This window comes from Melozone crissalis, unplaced genomic scaffold (genome assembly GCF_028551555.1).
Source record: "Melozone crissalis strain CALT ecotype California unplaced genomic scaffold, PUWL_Pcris_2 ptg000016l_1, whole genome shotgun sequence".
Taxonomy (NCBI): Eukaryota; Metazoa; Chordata; class Aves; order Passeriformes; family Passerellidae; genus Melozone; species Melozone crissalis.
In genome coordinates, this window is record NW_026535794.1 from 2,804,533 (window position 1) to 2,826,442 (window position 21,910).

Here is a 21,910-nt window from a genome sequence, read left to right on the forward strand (position 1 = left end):
TAATTAGATGTAATATTGTATTTTTGGGGTGCCCTGTGGCAGGAAAGGATGATGAATCTGACTCCGTGTTCTCAGAAGGCTCATTTACTATTTTATGATAGTATATTATATTAAAGAATACTATACTAAACTATACTAAAGAATACAGAAAGGATACAGACAGAAGGCTAAAAAGATACGAATGAAAACTTGTGACTCTTTCCAGAGTCCTGACACAGCTTGGCCCTGGTTGGCCAATGAGTCAAAGTAATTCACAGCAGAAACCAATGAAACAATCTCCAAACACATTCCAAAAGGAGCAAAACACAGGAGAAGCAAAGGAGATAAGAATTGTTTTCCTTTTCTCTGAGGCTTCTCAGCTTCCTAGGAGAAAAACCCTGGGTGAAGGGATTTTTCAGAGAATAGAAATGCCACAGATGTAAGGAAGACATTTTTTGCAATGAGGGTGGTAAAACACTATAGGAGTTTGCCCAGAGAAGTGGTGGATTCTCCATCCCTGCAAATATTCAATATTAGGATGGGGATCTGAGCTGCCTGGTCTGGTTGAAGATGTCTGGGCGCATGGCAGGGGGGTTGGAATAGATGAGCTTTAAAGGGCCCTTTCAACCCAAAGTGTTCTATGATTCTATGATCTAAAAGGCTGCTGTCTGAGCTGAGGCAAAAGTTCTCTTCTTAGGTGAGTCTTAACCTTGAGTTGGGTGTGGGTTGTGTCTCATCCAGGTCAGAACCAGGCCCACCAAATATCACCCTATAATTGCTCCTGCCTCTGTGAGCTAAATCTCTCTGTGAGTTAAATCACTGTCCTGGGCAGGTCTGAGCAGGTACAGGAGGATTTTACAGGCACAGGCTGTCTTCTTGCAGACCAGAGGATGTCCTGGGTGCAGCTGTTGTTGCACACTTGGGATGGACTGATCAGAAGCTGTGTCTTGATTGGGGAAGTCAGCATGAACAAAAAAAGGCTTTGGGTTGCTGGAATGGTCAACCTGAACCCCAGAGCACCAAGTGGGAGGTCAGGCTGCTCACAGGATTTTTCTAGAGCCCAGAGAACCCACTTGAGGCTGTGCAAGAAAGAGAAGACCTTGATGATGCAATGAAGAAGAGCTGGTTGTTAATGATCCCGATTTTCTGTAGCACAAGGATATTTTCCCAATATCCATCACAAAACAAAGATCTGTGTTGACTCCAGTAGGACCTGGATGGACAATTTTTCTGTTAGAAAAGAACCACCTTTGTAATGTTCCTACAACAGCCCCATTTTTCCCTTCACAGAGAAGGGTGTGGATGGATGTAGGGTTTAAAAACATGGATTCAGATCAAGGAGTCAAGCCATAAGGATGTCTACAAGGAATTTCACTGTTGGAAAATTTTATCTGTCAGAGTCACATCAGAACAGCAGAATGCAGAAAAAGAAAATAGAAATTCAGCAGTCATGTGACATTGTGTGTCCCAAACTGGAGGTAAAAGGGGAACAGGATAATAGGGTGTAGATTTCCAACAGCCACAGGTTTAGTGCATCACAGCTCAGTAGCTGACTTGTATATCCTTAAGACAGCATAATTCAAGAATAATTTATTTTTTCCTTATCTGAACATTTCAGTTGAGTTTATTTTCTGCCCAAAAGTGCCTTCCCTGCACAAGCTCACCTTAAAGCCTTGAAGGGCAGAGCCTGCAGGGGAATCTCCACAGGGACCCTGCCACGTTCAGCTGTGCTTCCCTCTCTGTGTTTGCTCTGTGCTGGTTTTATATGTGTGTTAATGCTGGATAAAAAAAAAAAATAATACACTGTAGGGTTTTTTTATGATGAGAAATCAATACTGCTGGTCACGACAGAAAGTGCTTTGCCATTCCTCTGTGTACTCTGTGTTGTGTGTGAGCTGACCTCAGTGAAGTTTTATGTTTTTTGTGCTGGTGGTCCAGCTCTGAGCAGCCATCAGCAGCACATTAACTGCAGTGCAGCATCTGCCACTGATGTTAGTAATGAAAGCAGTAAGAGCAGCAGCATCTTCAGTGGTTAAAAAGAAAATAAGCATCTGGCCTCAGGTTTTGGGTTTTTTTCTGCTGTAAAGTGCTGGCAGCCAGATGTGATATGTCAGCATCTGTTTACTCTTTGCTAATGCTTTTTCATTCCTGTGGTTTTCTGTTTCAAAAACAAAGTCTGACACTAAAAGAGAAAAGTCATTTCCAACCTCACGTGTTTCTTTTAACATTTCTGTTGCTCCTTTTTTCCAGAAGCACCAGTTCTCTTCAAGCAAGAGCTCCAAAATGAAGAAGCCAAAGAAGGAAAGCAGGTCAGGCTGACCTGTGAGCTCAGCAAACCTGGCACCCCAGTGAAGTGGATGAAGGGAGACACTGTTCTCTATGCCAGTGAGAAGTATGAATTTAAGCAGCATGGGACTGTGGCAGAGCTCATCATTCGAGATGTGAAATCTGTGGATGCTGGGGACTACACCTGCAGTGCTGGGGAACTGAAAACCACTGCTCGGGTCAAAGTGAATGGTGGGTACACTTTGAGGCATGGCCACACTTAATCAGGTGCTTAATTAAACAAAAATCACATAACACTTCATTAGATCTATTAAACAAAAAGCACAGAATACTTCATTAGATCTATTAAACAGAAATCACAGAACACTTCATTTTTTTTGTGGCAGTGCCATCTTTAATAAGTAAATTTAAAGATAATATTTTACCCTTGTAGGCACCTGGATGTATTTCATTCATGTGATTTCATATTCTGTGTCTGGGGTTTTCAATCTGTAACTGGGGAAAAAAAAAAGAAAATTAAGTGCAGAGGATTAATTTTCTCTGTGCTGCAGTTCCTGCCATATCAGCTGCTTTATGGGGCTGTGATTAAAACTGGAATTGAAGTGGAGACACATAAGGATGTGAAAACAGGAATCCAGTCCCTGAAAAATTGAAGGTGAACCAGTAATTAATAGACTCCAGACTCCCCAAAACATCCTTTCAAAGACTCTTAGGTGCCATCTCCACTCTCTGCTACCCTTAAACAAATGCACTGCCTTTAGCAGTGTGTGCTGGAGTGGAAAACAGGAGAAATATAGGATATGAATGTTATTTCAGAGCCCTGCAGGAGCAGGGAATTCATTAGCTGATGATGCCCAGAGCAATCTGAAAAGGTCCTTTTTAAAAATAAGAGAAACTTGCCCCACATTTCTAGGAATCCACAGTGAGATGGTAACATCAGGGGGAGAGATTTATTCCTGCTCCCAGGCAGAATCTCCTTGTGCCACACAGCCAGTGGAGGGCCTAGGGCTGCTCTGCTCACTTGGAAAAGACCTGGATTTAGGATGTGACAGCTCTCATGGGGGGATTTGATGCAGAGCAGATCAGGAGGGCCTGTCCTAACCCCTGGCTCTGTGTTCCAGCTGTGCCTGTGCTTTTCAAACAAGCCCTGGAGAACACGGCTGTGGAAGAAGGGAAATCCATCTCCCTGCGCTGCGAACTCACAAAAGCTGACGCCACCACCGTGGTGTGGAAGAAGGGAGAAGCCACGCTCCAGGCAAGTGCCAAATATGAAATGAAGCAGAAGGGGACAGTGGCAGAGCTGGTGATTCATAATGCAGAGCCAGAAGATGCGGGAAGATACACCTGTGACACTGGAGACCAGCAGACCACAGCCCAAGTCCAGATCCATGGTAGGAATGAGACACCTGCTTGTGACCATTTGTTGTTGTTCTTGCCGTGGTCCTGCTAACCCTGGGCACTTTCAGAGAGTGCTCAGGAGGACAATGATCAGCACAAACATTCCTGCCAAATCCATGGTAGGAATGAGACACCTGCTTGTGACCATTTGTTGTTGTTCTTGCCGTGGTCCTGCTAACCCTGGGCACTTTCAGAGAGTGCTCAGGAGGACAATGATCAGCACAAACATTCCTGCCAAATCCATGGTAGGAATGAGACACCTGCTTGTGACCATTTGTTGTTGTTCTTGCCGTGGTCCTGCTAACCCTGGGCACTTTCAGAGAGTGCTCAGGAGGACAATGATCAGCACAAACAAAAGGCAGCTCTGGCTGGGTCCATTCATGTTCTTTGTTTTTTGGGGTGATAACTTCGTGCTAAAATGTATCAGTTAAAAGATACTTGATAAAATAATATTTTCTTCCCTATGAAGTGTCTGATGCTTTGGATAGAGGTGGCTGTCCAAGCTCTAAGCCAAGAGGTAAGAAGGGTCTCAGCTGCACCTTTTATTGAAGAATATTCTGTTCTTCTTTCCACTTTCTCCACAAGTTTTTACATGTTGGTGACCAACAAGTTTTTACATGTCTGTGGCCAAATTCCTGCTGACCCTGGGCACTTTCAGAGAGTACTCAGGAGGACAAGGATCAGCACAAACAAAAGGCAGCTCTGCCTGGGTCCATTATGTTCTTTGTTTTTTGGGATGATAACTTCGTGCTAAAATGTATCAATCAAAGGTACTTGATAAAATAATATCTTTTCTTCCCTATGAAATGTCTCTTATACTTTGGATAGAGGTGACTGTCCAAGCTCTAAGCCAAGAGGTAAGAGGGACCTCAGCTACACCTTTTATGGAAGAACATTCCATTCTTCTTTCCACTTTCTCAACAAGCTTTAACATGTCTGTGACCAACTTTGGGCAGCAGAAGGATAATTATTTTGGTATTCTAATTATTAGGAAATAATTGTTCTTTTTTTATTTGGTCCAAAACTCTTGTTTCTACTATAAACATCAGCAGACTCCTGGAGGTGCAGGTAGGTCAGAGCTTCTTTTCTCTCTGTGCCAAGAGAATTTGAATTTGTGTTGTCTTTAAGTCCTTGAAGTGTGAGGTCACCAGGTGGTGACGATGCGCCTGAAGTAAACTGGGAATGCTTCACTCCTCAGCTGTGCCCGTGCTCTTCAAGGAAGAGCTGAAGCCCGTGGAAGCTGTGGAAGGTGGGACAGCCACCCTGAGGTGCCAGCTGGGCACAGAGGCCCCCGTGGAGTGGAGGAAGGGGCAAACTCTTCTCTGGGCCAGTAACAAGTACCAGATGAGGCAGGAGGGCACCGTGGCTGAGCTGCTGATCCACGACCTGGAGCCAAAGGATGCTGGAGACTATTCATGTCTAGTGGGGAACCACAAAACCACAGCAGCTTTGTCAGTGAATGGTAAAAAGGCAGAAATAACCTGTGAAACTCTGGAGTGTTTTTGTTCACCTCTTTCCTCCTCCTCTCTGTACATTTCCTCACAACAACTTCCTTCACGTCCTGCTTCCACTGCTTTCTTCCATCCACTTGCTTGTGTCACTCCTGTCCCTAGTCTCCATTTCTTTATATCCCATGTTGGATGTGTGTGTCCCATGTGTTGTGTTGTCTTCTCACCTTCCTTTGAGTGAAGGATGTTGTCCTGCATGTGTGTTTTCCTGCATTAGCATGGAAACATAAGATTCCTTAGTATTTTCTGTTTCAAAGGGTTCATCACGTGTAACGATGAGAATGAGTTTGTCTCTCTTTATGCATGATCTCAGCCAAGATCATGGTTTTGTTGATTCCCACAGAACAATTCAATAGAGAATTTCTTTTATCACCCATGAAAAAAGACAGGATGTGCTTAAGTATTGTGTTTGCAGGGTGCCCTGTGGCAGGAAGGAATGGTGAATATGACTCCATGTTCTTAAAAGCCAATTTATTATTTTATGATACTATATTATATCAAAGAATATTAAACTAAACTATACTAAAAAATACAGAAGAAGGGTACTTAAAGAAGGTTAAAAAGATAATAACAAAAACTCGTGACTCTCTCCAGAGCCTCAACACAGCTTGGCACTGGTTGGTCATTAAGTCAAAACAATTCACATGAAACCAATGAAACAATCACCTGTGGGTAAACAATCCCCAAACAAAGGAGCACAACACAGGAGAAGCAAATGAGATAAGAATTGTTTTCCTTTTCTCTGAGGCTTCTCATCTTCCCAGGAGAAAATCCTGGCGAAAGAAGGTTTCCAGAAAATATGACTGTCAGAGTTAAGGGATAAGGGTGTTGGAGTAAGGCTTAGATAGACACACGACAAATCCTAACAACCTCTGAGCGGGGTCTAGGGTGGCAATCCCTTTCCATTGTGCATCTCTCAGCCCTGCCAGTCCGTTTCAAGCAAGAGCTGAGGAACGAGGAGGCCACGGAGAGCGGGACGGCGACGCTGCAGTGCGAGCTGAGCCGGGCGGGCGGCTCCGTGCGCTGGAGGAAGGACGGGAAGGAGCTGGTCCCGAGCAAGAAATACCAAACACGGCGGGAAGGGCGCTTTGTGGAGCTGGTGATCCATGACCTGGACCTGACGGATGCTGGGAGCTACACCTGTGTGTGTGGAGAGCAGGAGAGCACGGCTGCTTTGAGAGTGAATGGTAACCCTCCTACACACGTTTGTTTTCAAACCCCAAAGGTATCGCCGTCTGGTACAAATCACAAATGGGACAGGACTGCCAGGAACGTGCCTTGAGCTGTTTTATATTTTCCAGCATCAGTCTCATTACATGGTTATGACAATGGGAAGATGCCATCAGCTCACATCCCAGGCAGCAGACGAAGAACTTAATGTTACAACTCACTTTATAAGTGTTTTGATCAATCCCACAAAGCAAAAGCACATTGACAGTAGTTCTATCCAACCACGATAAGCACATGTACCTTCAGTTAAAACAATGCTTGCTTATTTCAAATACAATACCTGCTTGTAAGCCTTAAAACACAATGCACAGAGCTCCATTATTAAGCCTAGAACTTCCCAGAGCTCCATTATTAAGCCTAGAGCTCCCTAATATCTCACTAGATAAACTTTTCTGCAGCTTAGGGAGTTATTCTAGACAAGCATTAACACACAGACCATGGCTCTATTTGTCCTTACTTTTCTACTTCTTACATAATTTTTCTGCTGACCAATCTCATGGCTACTGCTTAGCTCCAATCACAGTTCTGCTGTCTCTGAGGCCTGCCTTTTGCAGCTTTCCCAAAACCCTCTGATTTTAAGGATTCCCACACAAATGCAGCAATTTTGGCAGCATTCCTGGTCAACCAGAGTGTGATTTCTTAGGGGTTTTGTGCTCTTGACTCTGTAGTGCCAGAGTCACTCTATTAGTGAATATTCTCTTGTGCTTTTTTTTGCCTTGAGACAGCACCTGTATGTTGTATATTGTTTAATTTATTTCTCTCTCCTCTAGGAGGTTTTACCCCCTTTTTCAATTGTATCCACCTAGAAACAGAGCATTTTTGATTGAGTGCACACTCTGCAGTCCAGTAACTCCACTTTATTTCATTCTGGTGCTGATTCCTTCTCTGTTGGTGTTGCATCCTTCAGCCTTGCCTATCCTCTTCCAAGAAGAACTGGTGAACAAGGAAGCTACAGAGGGGGAGGCAGTCACTTTGCACTGCAAACTGAGCAAACCAGCCCCAGTTGAGTGGAAAAAGGGGAACACAGTGCTCAAGCCGAGTGAAAAGTACAAAATAGAGCAGGAAGGTCCCTTTGTGGAGCTGACAATCCAGGATTTGAATTTGGCAGATGCTGGGGATTACAGCTGTGTGTGTGGAGACCGACAGACTACGGCTGCTCTGGCAGTAAATGGTAAAAGAGAAATTCTCAGCGCGTGTTCCAAGCCAACCTCTGTGATTCCAAAATCTCTTCCTCTCTTACTTCTGCTTTCCCTGATCCCTGTGCACTTCCAATCCTTCTTTCTGCTGATTAATTTTCCTATCCTTTCTTCCTTCTCTCTTTATCTCCCTTCACCTGATACCTTCTTGATGTGCTTCCAAGGTGCTTTAGTCAAAAGACAAGTGGAGAATGGGTTCCTAACTCAACACAAGCTCCCTAGTCCAGAATAGCTTCTTGTTTAGAAATTTTCCCATAGCAACTGACCTAAAAGTGGGAATGATATTGATTTTTCATTACTTAGACCATGGCACTTGTTGCTCCTAAGAGGAACAAATTTTCATTAACATATGGTGCTACACAAGGACAGTCTTAATAAAAAATAGGCTTTAAATGCTCCTGCTATTCCCAGCTCTTTTTTTTACCAATTTTGGCTTAATACTTCCCAAGCAAATATTTTATTTCTGCAAAAACTTGACAGCATGTTTGCAACAGCTCTGCTTTAAGGGACTCTTGTTTATAAAAATTCAGACAGTGCTATGAATCAGGCCCTTCTGTAGAACTCCTGCTTTTCTCAAGGGAAGCAAAATGCTCTGGCTCTCATATTGAAATACAGCCTCTAATTTTTTGTCCTTGATTTTATGGTGTATAAAGTAAAGGGTAGTTAATTTGTCAACAAATTTGCAGATAGACTTGAATTTAAAGAAAGTTTTAAAGCGGGAGGACAGAAAAAAAATTAGACTGAATTATCTTTTGAAGGGTTAACCATTTTGAAGGGTTAGAGGCTGGAGAAAAATTATGGAGGAACTAAATGCTGGAGGAGACCAAGAAGGTCTGGTGGCTCCAGGGAGATAAGAGAGGGATTGAGTCGTGGATTCAGGCTTTCCCAGCGTTGATGCCATGTCCGTGTTTGCTCTGCAGTCCTGCCTGCTCTTTTCACCAAGGGACTCACAGACAAAGAAGCCACCGAGGGTAAAAGTGTCTCCCTGAGCTGTGAGCTGAACAAGGCTGCTGCTAACGTGGAGTGGAAGAAGGGCTTCAAGACCCTCAAGCCGAGTGACAAGTACAAAATGAGGAGGGAAGGTGCCGTGGCTGAGCTCACAATCCAAAATCTAGACACGGCGGATGCTGGGAACTATTCCTGTGTGTGTGGAGACCAGCAGACCATGGCAGTTTTGACAGTTCATGGTAAAACAAACAAAACAAGGCACATCCTGAAAGTAACTACCCCGATTTCTCTGTTCCTTTGGGCAGACCCCTGGTTACCCTCCCATCTCCTTCTTCAGCCAGACCTTTATCCACAGCTCACCAATGCCAGTGAAATTCATCCATTGGCATCTGTGCAGCTGGAATTTGTGGCACAAGAGGGATATGGGTGACCAAGCTCAGAGTAAGGCAACCAGGGTTGCTCCTACTCTTTTAATTGGAGGCCATCTTTTTGCTTTTCCCTTGAAAGGTCCTTTATTAGACTCCCCGTTGTGCTCAAGATAAAAATGGGTTGCTTCAAAGGGATTATGTCTTAGGGATTTTAAGGTTTTGTAAAATTCCGAAAGGTTAGGTTATTCTGTGGAATCTTATGCCCATACTCCATTCCTGGGACAACAAAGTGCTTTTATGCCTACAGCCCAGTTGTCATGGAATTCAGTTGGTGCTCTGTGTAAAACAAGCCCAGAACTTCTAAAGGACAATCATTCTCAGGGAGAACTTTGATTTTTACTGAACCTGACATGTTTGAAAGGGTATGTCAGTTCAGGTGAAAATGCTTGTTTTCCCACCCATGTATTGAAATGAACAATTTCATTTCAAACTGACATTTAAAATGAAACTCCAGTGTTTCATTTTTAAAAAAAATGTAAAATGTCTCTTTGTTTGCTTAAGTATGTGGAAACAGCAAACATCCTCCCGTTGTGATTTAAAATGTCACAAAAGAAAACCATTTTCTTTCCAGAAATTTCAAATTGGTGTTTGTTCTTTTTGATTGAAATTTCACAGGGAAAAAAATGGTGTTTTGAACTCTATTTGTATTGATTTGTGTAAAATACCCCTATGGATTACTGCAAGCATTAAATCCTCTCCTGGTGATGACATTTCTTTTCCCAACGCGGATTCATGGAGACCCATGAGAATCTCTATTCTTCTGTTGATAAATCAAGTTCAAGATAAGAGGGGAAAAGGAAACTTAAACATAATTTTAACTCTTTGGAGTGCTGCATCTCACTGCTGATATTGCTGTCCTTCAGCTTTGCCTGCATTTTTCAAGGAAGGGTTGAAGAACAGGGAAGCCACAGACGGCGCCACGGCCGCTCTGCACTGCGAGCTGAGCAAGGTGGGCGTCCCCGTGGAGTGGAGAAAAGGGGACAAGGCACTCAAGCCAAGTGAAAAGTACAGGATGAGACAGGAAGATACAGCTGCAGAGCTGCTGATCCGAGATCTGGAGGTGGAAGACACAGGAGAATACACCTGTGTGTGTGGAGACCAGAAGACCTCGGCTGTCTTGACAGTCCACGGTAAAAAAGCCGCTCTCCGTTGGGATAGCTCAAGGACATCCCTTTTCTCTCTCTCCCTCCCACTTGCTTTGGTGTTTTGATTCTGCAGCATTTTCCTGGTTTGCTGGTGCTGTTTCATCCCATCTCCCAGTGTCTGCCAGTTTGAAACTGATGGCTTTATATCAGGGTAAAGAAAAGCTGTGAGAATTTCTCATCTCAGGGAGCAGGAGTGGGCAGAGCTCCAGCAGAAGGTTGTTCTCAGGGGGTGTCTCATTGTGTCTCCCTGACATCAATGGATTTTCATGCTTAACCTGAAGGAAAGTTCTTTAAATCTGCTGAGCTCAGTCAGTGAGAGGTTTTTTCCATTCAGGAATGAGTGACCACCCTCTTCTTCTGCAGGATTTTGGTATATTCTGCTGAGAAAATGGTACTCATATAAATCCCCACCCCTCAGCATTATTCTGCAGGTTCTTAATTAAGCACTAATGGGGGAAATTTTGTTCCTGGCTCTGCCATGGTGAATGGTGATGAGCTCTGGTTGCCCCTCCAGAAGGAGCAGCTCATGTACAGCCCCCATAGATGAAAGAATAGCTTTTATTTACGATATCTCTTATGGATAAAAAGCTGCCAAGGGCAAGGGGAAATTGAGGAGGCAAAACTATTCTCCCAGATTTTCTGCACACGTTTTCTTCATCTTCTTTCTCCCAGCTGGGGGAATTTCTGTTCCTCCCCTCTTTTGACTTATCATTTTCATCCCTATGCAAGTCACTTCCATTTTATTTTAGTGGTACATCATAAGACAATTTGTTGAATGCTGCTAAAAATCCTTGTAATCCTGATATTAGTATCATTATGTTCTTGGAAATCTTGGGTTAAAGGTGCACCTGAAGCTATATTATTGTGTTTTTTCCCTGAACCAGAAATATAAATTATGAGATTAGGAAAGGCAGCAGTGCTGTCACACTGCAGATGACTTTTAATAAAAAGTTCAGGTCATTAATGTTCAAGATAGATTATTTCAGAGTGAAATAGGTAGAGAGGAGTATTGGAATCAGCTGTGAAGAGGTGAATATGAACAAGTTAATGTTAGAAGCAGGTCATGATGGAATTATCCCAGTGGGATCCTGCAGTAGTTTTCTGTTAGGAGCAGATTTCCAGACTGATTTGTTTTCCTGTAATGGTGAAGAACTGGCCACAGGCCCCAGCCCTGAGTTCCCCAAGGTCTGGTTAATGGTTTTGATGTCCTCTCTGTTTGTGTTACACCCCATAGCTCTGCCTGCACTGTTCAAAAGAGATCTTGTCAATGTGGAAGGCACAGAAAACAGGACGGCCGTTCTGCAGTGCGAGCTGAGCAAACCCGCCCCGGTGGAGTGGAGGAAGGGGCAGGAGGTGCTCAGAGCCAGTGAAAAATACAAAATGAGGCTGAAGGACACCACTGCTGAGCTGACAATCCACAGCCTGGAAGAGGGAGATGCAGGAGATTACACCTGTGTGTGTGGAGACAAGACAACCACAGCTTCCCTGACAGTGCATGGTAAAATATCTGGGTTAAGAGGAATTTTCTGCGTTGTCATCTGTGATCCTCCTGTGGGATCACAATCTGCTCTTGGTCTCTTCTGTTATTTTAAGATGTTGTGGCAGCTGTTCCAACCACTGGGAATATCTTCCACTGAAAGCCCTTCCTTTGGGACTGATAAACAGCATCGCAGGTCTTTTCAGTCCCTGTTCTTTCCTGTTGATGGAAGCTGGAAGTAGATAATGAAAAGCTTGATGAAGTCAGAAATAACACTTTGGAGTATTTTCACTCCTTAATTTCTTTAGGGCATATCACTGAGATTTCACTTGGTTTTCTTGGATGAAGTTGAAAAGTGATGAAAGTTTAATTTTAAACAATGTGGTTTTCATTTCAATTCTTAATCTGGTTTTGAAAAAGAGTTGTGCATAGCTCCTTGAAATCTTGGGATCAGCTTTCTGTTGTTACATCTTAAAATGCTTTTAAAGCATACCTCCCAGTACTGATATTTTAGTTTTATAGATTTCCAAATCAGTGAGAGCTCAGGGGTTGAGACTCGTGTGGTTCTCCATGTCATGCTATGTCTCATATCATTAAAAACACCCCCCTGATTTATGAATAAGGTGTTTTCCAGCTGTCCAAACTCACTCTTTGATGGTTTTCAGAGCTGTTATAAATCAATGCTGATTTCCAAGTCATTGTGAGATGCTGAATTCGGGGAATTCTGTGAATGTGGTGTCTTGCAAAGCAGAAGTCAGGGATGCCCCTGAAATCACCCTTTGCTCCCAGGTTCTGTACATTCTAAACCATTTTAAAGTGTTTTAATTCAGTGGACCAATCAAGACCGGGGTGTTTGCTCATTTTTAAAGTGCTCTCTTTCACCTGTGACCTTCAGCCCTCCCTCCTCACTTTAAGAAAGAGCTGAAGAACGTGGAAGGCACAGAAAACGGCACGGCCACTCTCTGCTGTGAGCTGAGCAAAGCCGGAGCTGCCGTGGCCTGGAGGAAAGGAGACAAAACCCTGGGGACAAGTGACAAGTTCACCATGAGGTGCCAGGGCACGGTGGCTGAGCTGGTGATCCACGATTTGGCCCTGGCAGATGCTGGAGATTACACGTGCTCTTGTGGAGAGCAGGAAACCACGGCTGCGCTCAAAGTGAATGGTAAAAATTAAAAAAAAAAAAGGAAATGTATAATAGATTAGAGATGGTTTTCAAGCAGTTTTTTTTTGGTTTAAGAGCATAGGAGTGTCAGCTTTGAAAGTGCAGCTCTGTTTCTGATGGGTTTAGCAAAATCTGGTTGGACATGGGAATAAGTTCCTGGATGCTTTGGGCAGTGTCAGGCACAGGTTGGAGGTTCGTGGCAAAAATTGCAGATATTGACCCTGGTGCTAACTCATTTTTTAATCCTTATGTTCAGCAGTAGGTGCTGAGGAATGGAAAATCACATTATTGTGATGTTGGTTGTAAAGATGTTGCAGTCATAAAGCTGAGAAGATTTTTTTTATGAGATGTTTTTGAGACAATTATCAGTACAATTTGATGGTCAAGCGCTGCTAGACCACTGTAGGAGGTGAAACTAGAGAATAATTTGGGTTGGAAAGGACCTTTTAAAGGTCCCTCATGGAAAACTGAAACTGATGCCTCAGATATGGGCTCATTTATGAACTTTTTTAGTAACAATTTCCATTTCCATAGAATTTAGATGCTTTGGCTAGGCAAAGGCCAAGGCAGGTTTCAGCCATGTAGTTCTGAAGTTGAGACTGATGTGGTTCTTCACTTCATACCATGGATTTCACCCTGAAAAACCCTCTCTGACTTATGAATGAGGTGTTTTCCAGCTTTCCCAAGCCAGTCTGATGGTTCTCAGAGTGGCCATCGATCCTGATGGATTTGATTAGGAAAGGCTTTGATGGATTTGATTAGGCAAGGCTTTGCTTATCGCTTGTGCTCGTCAGACCACACGAAATGCTTACTGGAGGTGCTGCCGTGGTCCCACATTCTGCTCCTTTTGAACCCCCCAGCCCTGCCTGTGCACTTCCAGGAGGAGATGAGGGATGAGGAAGCCACAGAAGGCGCCACAGCCGCCCTGCAGTGCGCGCTGTCCAGGGCTGCGCCCGTGGAGTGGAGGAAGAAGCACAAAGTGCTCAAACCCAGTGAAAAATACACAATGAGGCAGGAGGGCGGCAGAGCCCAGCTGCTGGTGCATGCCCTGGAGCTCAGGGATGCTGGGGAGTACACCTGTGTGTGTGGAGAGGAGAAGACAACAGCAGCACTGACAGTGCACGGTAAAGGGCTCGGAAATGGGGCGGTTTTGGGTGGTGGTTGTCCCTCGTCCTCTGCAAGCCTGAGGACTCACACACCACGAGTTCCTTCTCTAATCTTGCCACCATTAATTCTGTTTGTAACAGACTTCCTTCTTTTTATTGTGGTTTTTGTCTAATTCTAACCACGGTTGTAGTTCCATTGATTTTGCTAAATTTTTCCCTGTTTATTCTCCTTGCTCTTGTTGGTGCAGGGCTGTATTTCTTTGTAAAGGCTGAAAGATGTCACGGATTTGCTTTTTTTTATTCTATTTTGACTTTATTTTATTCTGTTTACTCACTTTTGACTTGAACCTAGACAAATGGAGCAGCAGGAACATTCACAGGTCTTTGAAAGAACAATTTTATTTCAAGTTGCATCAGGATTTGACAAGTAATTTTAAATAATGAAAAGACAACTTGGTTCAGTGTAATTTTCCTTGTAACTCTGACCAAGAATAATGTTGATTTTTATTCAGGTACTCCAGAATACTCAGCATTAGAGTAGGAGAAAGTTTCACAGTCCTCAGCCAAATTAATCTGTAAACTTCCCATGGAAGAGAGGGGAAACTATTTCTGTGACTAACACAGGACAGTCAGAAGTAATTTCAGCCTCTTTCTCACCTGGAAATACAGTTAGTCTGAATTCAGGGACTTAATTTCTTTGCTTTTCTGCCCATCTTTGTATTTGCCAATACAACAAGTCTTGAACTTCCAATTGAATCATGAAAAATGGAATTGAAATGAACTTGTATAGGTCCATCCTTGAGCCCCAAGTCACCATCATTACTGCCAGAAAGTTGTTCTTTATATCCACAAAAGTCTTTCTTGAACTGACTTAAGTAATTACTTCTTATAGAAGCAGAGAAATATTTGTATGAAATTTAAACCAAGAAGTATTGCGGCACTCCAAGTCACACATCTCAATTATGAGGATTTATTTGCATCAAATTTGAACTTTTTTACTTGAATTTTCTTCACAAGCTGTTGTAACCCCAAATCCCTCACTGTAAATCTGCTTCTTCTTGTATTTGTATTGTTGTTCCTAAATATTTTCCATCTGCCCTTGCTGAATTGAAGCCTATTTCATCACCACTACTTCATACAAATCTTCTATATCTTAATCCAGTTTAAAAAAGTGTTTTTACCCTTTCTCCCTTCCCACTTTGAGATCATCTTCAAAATTAATGAAACTTTGCATTTCCTTGTCCAAGTTGCTACAGAAAATGCTGAATAATCCTGAACTCAGACTAGTGAAAAACTGCTCAATTCATTCTTTCATTGTGAGTGTAAACCCCAGTCCAATATCCTGTAACCGTGGTTTTCAGATTAGTAGCATCTCCCTTCTGTAATTCTACCTATATAAAAGTTGAAACTTTACTAAAATAATAATAATATAGGACATATAATATGTCCTTCTGTCAAGGAAGCTTCATCTACACTAAGAAAAAATTACCCTGATCCACTCCTTCACGAAGAGAAAAGCTCTTGGCAAATCTGAGTTTTTCAAAGAATTGAGTTCATAATTCCTCAGATTCTCTCTCTCTCTCTTTTTCTATGACAAGCATTATGAATGGGATTCAGCTTCAAGACTGAAGAGTATTTCCAAATTCCCATTTTTGTCAATGGAGATCTATCAAACTCAGACCATGGGATTTAGGGAGACCTCCAGCTCATTTTAAAGCAGACATTTACATTTGGAGCTTGATTGGCTCCACTGACTTTACACAAGTGATTGTTTTTTCTTTACTCTCTGGGATTTTAGAATCTCAGTTTACACAACAAGAACTAAATGTGTCTATTTCAGAGATGTATTTTTCACCTCTTAGTTTCTGCCTTTTCCTTACTTGAGGAACATCAGCCACTCTGTGATTTCTCCATATCACTGTCAGTGTCTGAAATTGGTTGTGCCTGCACCTTAAGAATTCCAGGAAAAATTTCATCACACCAAGCTGCCTTGAGAATATATTTATTTAAATATTTTTTCATGCTTTTTTTCTCTTCCAAGCCAGAATTTCTATTACTTCCTTAAATAAGTAGCATTTAATAATAATGAAGAAAAAGAAATTAAACACTTCAGCTTTCCCCATGTCCACTCATCATCAATTTACATTCCTGAAAGAGAGGCAGACCAACATGTCCCTTGTTGTTTTCCTTCCTCCTAATCTATTTACATTAATGTCTGCACAGCTATCTCCACATCCTTATTCTCAATTATTTCTTTCTTGCTGGTCAGGGTCAGGAGTTGGAGACCGTCCTCTCAAGCTCTTTATTAGCTATTTTAAATCCAAATGTAGTTCCCACTCCATTCCAAAGACTTAGTGGATGTCATCCCATCCTGTTACTTCCACATATTGCCACATTTCCATCCAGCCTTACACTCTGAATAATTCTGGTTGTTGTTCCAAAAGGGATGAGGTGTCAGGAAGCACCTGAACTTCCTGGGGTGTGGAAATTATGGCAGATTTCTGCAGTGCCTGCATCATCCTTCTCTTTCCTTTTTATTCCTACCCAAGCACTTTCAGGATCTCTCTCTGATTCTTCTCTTCAGTTTTATCCTAACTCTGGGCTAGGTCTGAAGGCATCCTTAAAATGTGAATTAAACGGTTATATTGATTTCCTGATCATGGTGTAATCTGTTTTATTAATCTGCTAGGCTGGGTTATACTGAGAAAGTTGCAGTTTTGACCATACATGAAGTTTCCCCATTTTTGCTGCTTATTTTCCATACATCTCTAAACCAATCAGCAAATTCATTTAATATTTGCTGAAAGAAATGGCAAGACCCTTTTTGTCTATGATGCAAATCAGCATTTTCCTTCTGTGAGATGATCTTCATGTCAGTGATCAGGCAGGGATAGATATTGGTGAACATTGTTTATTTTGGTGGTGAAGAGCTGCCTGTCATGAGAACCTTTGCTGCTCTGTTTCCCAGCCCTTCCTGCTCTGTTCAAAGAAGAGTTAAGAGATGAGGAGGCCCAGGAGGGTGAAGCAGTGACTCTGCACTGTGAGCTGACCAAACCTGCTCCAGTGGAGTGGAGAAAGGGACACACAGCCCTCAAACCTAGTGAGAAATACAAAATGAGGCAGAAGGATGTCACTGCAGAGCTGGTGATCCACAGCCTGACCCAGAGTGATGCTGGGGACTACACCTGTGTGTGTGGGGAGCAGCAGTCCACAGCTTCCTTGGCAGTACATGGTAATGACCAACTCCATCTGAATGCCATCACTGTTGAGATTATGATTTGAATTGTATTTATCAACATCATCATTGTTATCTGTGCACAGTTCCTCTGGGTCTGGCCTTGTGTGGCATGACCAGGGGGATGAATTTTGTGATTTAGGGGTAAAACCTTTCCCTAATTCCATGTGCAAAGTGGTTTTAGGACCTGATTCCTGAAGCAGATGTGGGGTCAAGTCTGAAGACACCTCCCTACCTGATGCCTTGTGTAATCTGACCTAGAACAGGGACTGGACAGAGCTAAAGAATAAAGCAGGGATTTATTCAAAGGATCTCCTCCATGGATGCACCTTGGGCAGCACCAGAGCCCAGCCAGGGCTGCACCCAAGATGAACCAAAATGGCCCCAAAATGCACGAGCGCTCCCGGGGTCTCTCCCTGGGATCAGTTCTGCTCCATTTGCACCTTGCAGTTCATTGTCCCATTGCAGCTTTAGCCCAGGCAGTCCCACCCTGCTTGTTTTTCTCTCTCCAGCCCACGGTGTTTGTGCTCTGGGGCTGAGATTTGGATCATTTGTCCTTGGTGCCCAGCTGGAGCAGGAATTGTTTTGTCTCCCTGCTCTGTGCACAGAGCTCTCCATCCCCTGATATGACGCTCAAAACTACTCACTGAAGCAGCACAGAATGTGAAAAATAGAAAACCTGAGGCCTCACAGCCATGCCCTCACCTGCAGGCTGTGTTTGCTTCTCCTTTAACCCTGTTCCCATTGCACCCCCAGTGCTGCCTGCAGCCATCCAGGAGAGCCTGAGGGACGAGGAGGTGACCGAGGGCCAAGCGGCCACTCTGAGCTGTGAGCTGACCAAAGCTGCCCCCGTGGAGTGGAGGAAGGGCAGCACTCTGCTCAGGGCCAGTGACAAGTACAAAATGAGGCAGGAGGGCACGGTCAGGAAGCTGCTCATCCAGGATGTGGAGCTGAAGGATGCTGGAGAGTACACGTGTGTGTGTGGAGAGCAGGAGACCACAGCGGCCTTGATAGTGCATGGTAAAAATAATATCTCTGTATTATTGTGGGTTTCTATGCCAGCTCATTGATATTGCTGTGTGTTCACCTGTGGCTGAATTGTTTCTTTAAATCTGTAAACTCTCTGTAAGGTCTGGTTGTATCCAGGCTGCTTTTCTCTTCCTGTCTTTTGGTGTTCCAATGTCTCAGAATGACGAGGAAAACACCCTGTTTCCACCCCATAGTGTTCTCTGCTCCTGTACCACCCCACCCCTCCTGTCACTCGTGTGCCACATGTCATTTTTAATGTCCTCTGTGCATTTTGTGGCCTTCAGCCCTGCCAGCCCTTTTCAAAGAGGACCTGAAGGACCTGCAAGCCATGGAAAGCCAAACAGCCACTCTGCGCTGTGAGCTGAGCAAGGCTGCAGCTGTGGCGTGGAAGAAAGGCAACAAAATACTCAGGGCAAGTGAAAAATACATCCTGAGGCAGGAGGGTGCCCTGGCAGAGCTGGAAATCCGTGACCTAGAGCTACAGGATGCAGGAGATTACACCTGCGTGTGTGGGGAGCAGCACAGCACGGCCTCTCTGACAGTGAAGGGTAAATGTAGATTATTGTCCATTTTCTGTTCTTCTGAAACCTCCATGGAATGTCCACCTGTTGTTAACTTGTATCCAGGTCTTGTTCAGGTGTTTGTTTTTTGTCTGGTGTTGCTGAAAAGGGAGCTGAGCTCAGGAATGTCCCTCCCTGCAGAGACACTGCTGTGTTTTATTTTTAAGGGAATTGCACCATGGAAATGTTAGACCAGCTAAGATGTTCTGTCCTGTGAGAAATCCTTTGAATTCTACCTTAAATCTTGTACTTTGGCCTGTCATCTCAGCACTTCTTGTCTCTCTGCTGGATTCGGTTTTCCAGATCTCTGCGATGCCTTGTGCAGGCTGACCTAGAGCAGAGGCTGGACAGAGTTAAAGAATAAAGCAGGGATTTATTAAAAGGCCTCCATGGATGCACCTTGGGCAGCACCAGAGCCCAGCCAGGGCTGCACCCAAGATGAACCAAAATGGCCCCAAAATGCACGAGCGCTCCCGGGGTCTCTCCCTGGGATCCGTTCTGCTCCATTTGCACCTTGCAGTTCATTGTCCCATCCCAGCTTTAGCCCAGGCAGTCCCACCCTGCTTGTTTTTCTCTCTCCAGCCCACGGTGTTTGTGCTCCTGGGCTGAGATTTGGATCGTTTGTCCTTGGTGCCCAGCTGGAGCAGGAATTGTTTTGTCTCCCTGCTCTGTGCACAGAGCTCACCATGCCCTGATGTGAAGCTCAGACCCACACACTGAAGCAGCACAGAATGTGAAAATATAAAAGCTGAACCTGAGGCATCAAGTGTAGTGATATTCTCATTCTCAAACCCCTGATTTGGGCAGATTTGAACTTCAGCTGAGAATTCACAATGCTGAACACTTAGTTTAAATACACTTTCTATTGGCTTTCCATCCCCAGCCCTGCCAGTGCTTTTCAAGGAAAAGCTGAAGGATGAAGAAGCCCAAGAAGGAGCATCAGTGACTCTGAGATGTGAATTAACCAAAGGAGCTCCTGTGCAGTGGAAAATAGGGCCCAAAGTGCTCAAAGCAAGTGACAAATATCAAATGAGACAGTCTGGCACCACTGCAGAGCTGATCATTTGTGACCTAGAATTAAAAGATGCTGGAGATTACACCTGTGTGTGTGGTGACCAGAAGACAACTGCAACCTTAACAGTTCATGGTAAAAAGAGCTTTCTAAAATTGATAAATATCTCTTGAGATAGATATAATTCTGAAATGTAGAGGTTTCTTCCCTGGGTCAGTAATTTGTTTTTATCCCTTCTTCTTCCTTCATTCTATTTATAACTCATTTCTTCCTGAGAAAGAGTCGCTCGTGGTGAATTTTTTCATTGTTATTAATCTGTCCTTTAAAAGGAGAAAATGAGAAGTTTCCTTCTGTGCAAGCCTCCTCTTCATGGATATTTGCATTTTCCAGCTCTGACCCCATTGGTCACTTCAGTCCACCACAGTTTCTCCAGAACATCCAGCTCTAGTCTGTGAGGTGCCTCTTCCCCAGTAACTGGAAAAGGAGAAGTGAAGGTTAGGGCAGCAGAAAGAGGAGGAAATTCAATTCTCTGGCCATGTTTTTTTGTTGGTTCTTTTGGTTGGTTTTTTTTTTGGGGGTTTTTTTTTGGGTTTTTTTTTGAAGGCTCCAGATTCTTTAAAGAAGTCAGACATGCAGAGTGAGATAAGTGTTATCATTCCAGAGCTTAATTCCTGTAGGTTGTTTTGTCTTTGAGTTATGATTTCCAAAATGAGGAGTAATAAGAATCTAAATTTCTTATTAGATATAATGGCCCTTCAAACTTCAGTTTAAAACTAGGAGTATTTTTATTTGGATATCTGTCTGCTTTCATGTAGATGGGGCTGTGGCAGTTTAATGAAAACAAACCAGAAACAAACAACAGCAGCCTCCAAAAAATGACATTTGTGTGGGTAAAATAGTACTGTATGCAGCAGTGTTATTTGTGAGTACTGTTGAACTGAGGTTTGGGTCTTTCTGTTTTGTTCTTTCATTATAAATAACAACAAAAACCTAGGGAACTGATATCTCAGTTGGTGAATAGATAATGAAATCACATTATTCTCAAAGAAAGACATTTTCAGAGTTTCTGGACTTGGTTATGGCTAAGAACATCTATGATCAGCTGAAAAAAAAGGCAAGAGAAGAAATAATCTCAAAATAGAAATGAGGGTTTTAATTCTGGTTTTCTGCTGTCCCTCTGTCCGTGTTGCATGCTCCAGCTCTGCCACCCCTCTTTAAGGAGGAGCTGAAGGACCAGGAGGCAGAAGAAGGTGGAGAAGTGTCCCTGCTCTGTGAGCTCTCCAAGGCTGCTCCAGTGCAGTGGCAGAAGGACCAGAGGATCCTCAAACCAAGTGAGAAATACAGAATGAGGCAGGAGGGGCTCAAGGCAGAGCTGGTGATCCATGGAATAGCTGAGGAGGATGCAGGAGGCTACACCTGTGTGTGTGGAGAGCAGCAGACTACAGCTGTCCTGACAGTGCAGGGTAAAGCCATCCCTGACCTCCTCTCTCCTGCTGCAAACCTCTGTCCTCTGCTCTGAGCTGTTCAATTTTCCACATCTGTCTCTTCATCCTTATTAACTGAACTTCCATTCAGTTTAAAATGTTCCCTGCAGGCTGTGGAAATCGGAAAATCCTCTCTGCATTTCTCTGCCTCATCCTTTTGCCTTTTCCTTTCCTTAATCACAAGCCTGCTCTCCTTTCTTCTTTCCTTTCTTCTTTCCCTTCTGCCATTCCTTTCCTACCATGTAACCCCACTGTTCTTTGGTCTTTCCTTTCCTGCATTTCTTCTCCAAACCACAAATCTGTTTATTCTTTGCCCTTCCTTTCTGGAATTCTCAATACCAACCATTTTAATAGAGAGAATAAAGAGTATCCAGAATAAGGTTCTGTTAGTTATAATTTTCTCTACACTAAGTTGTGTCCATTTTGGGTTTTGTGCCCATCATCTCTGTCCTGATGCCCAAAGATAGATTTCCATTAGGAGACTGATTTTTCTAAGGAAAGAAATAAGTTCTTTCTGTGACCTCATTCTGGTCTTCCTTTGTTGGAAGGCTGGTGCTTCAGCTTAACACTGCTGGAATGGGAAATGTGCCAAATCAGGGCTAAGCCTGGATATTTTAACTAAGTTTCTAATACTGCACACTAATTTTGAGATCTGAGATATCCAACCTGGTTCAACAGATGAAATATCCTATTATCCTACCTAGTTAATAGAGGGATATATGTGAAG

At 43.4% G+C, this 21,910-nt stretch overlaps 1 protein-coding gene across 1 annotated transcript in view; it reads left to right on the top strand.

The window, feature by feature from the left end:
• OBSCN (obscurin, cytoskeletal calmodulin and titin-interacting RhoGEF) overlaps positions 1–21,910 on the top strand; it is a 182,697-nt gene that overhangs the window by 59,102 nt on the left and 101,685 nt on the right. The window contains 15 exon segments of the mRNA XM_054273678.1: positions 2,230–2,496; positions 3,387–3,656; positions 4,862–5,125; positions 6,092–6,358; positions 7,309–7,572; positions 8,518–8,784; positions 9,837–10,103; positions 11,353–11,616; positions 12,491–12,757; positions 13,618–13,881; positions 16,832–17,095; positions 17,855–18,118; positions 18,412–18,675; positions 19,571–19,834; positions 20,899–21,162. Of these exon segments, the coding sequence (XP_054129653.1) occupies positions 2,230–2,496; positions 3,387–3,656; positions 4,862–5,125; positions 6,092–6,358; positions 7,309–7,572; positions 8,518–8,784; positions 9,837–10,103; positions 11,353–11,616; positions 12,491–12,757; positions 13,618–13,881; positions 16,832–17,095; positions 17,855–18,118; positions 18,412–18,675; positions 19,571–19,834; positions 20,899–21,162 (3,981 nt within the window).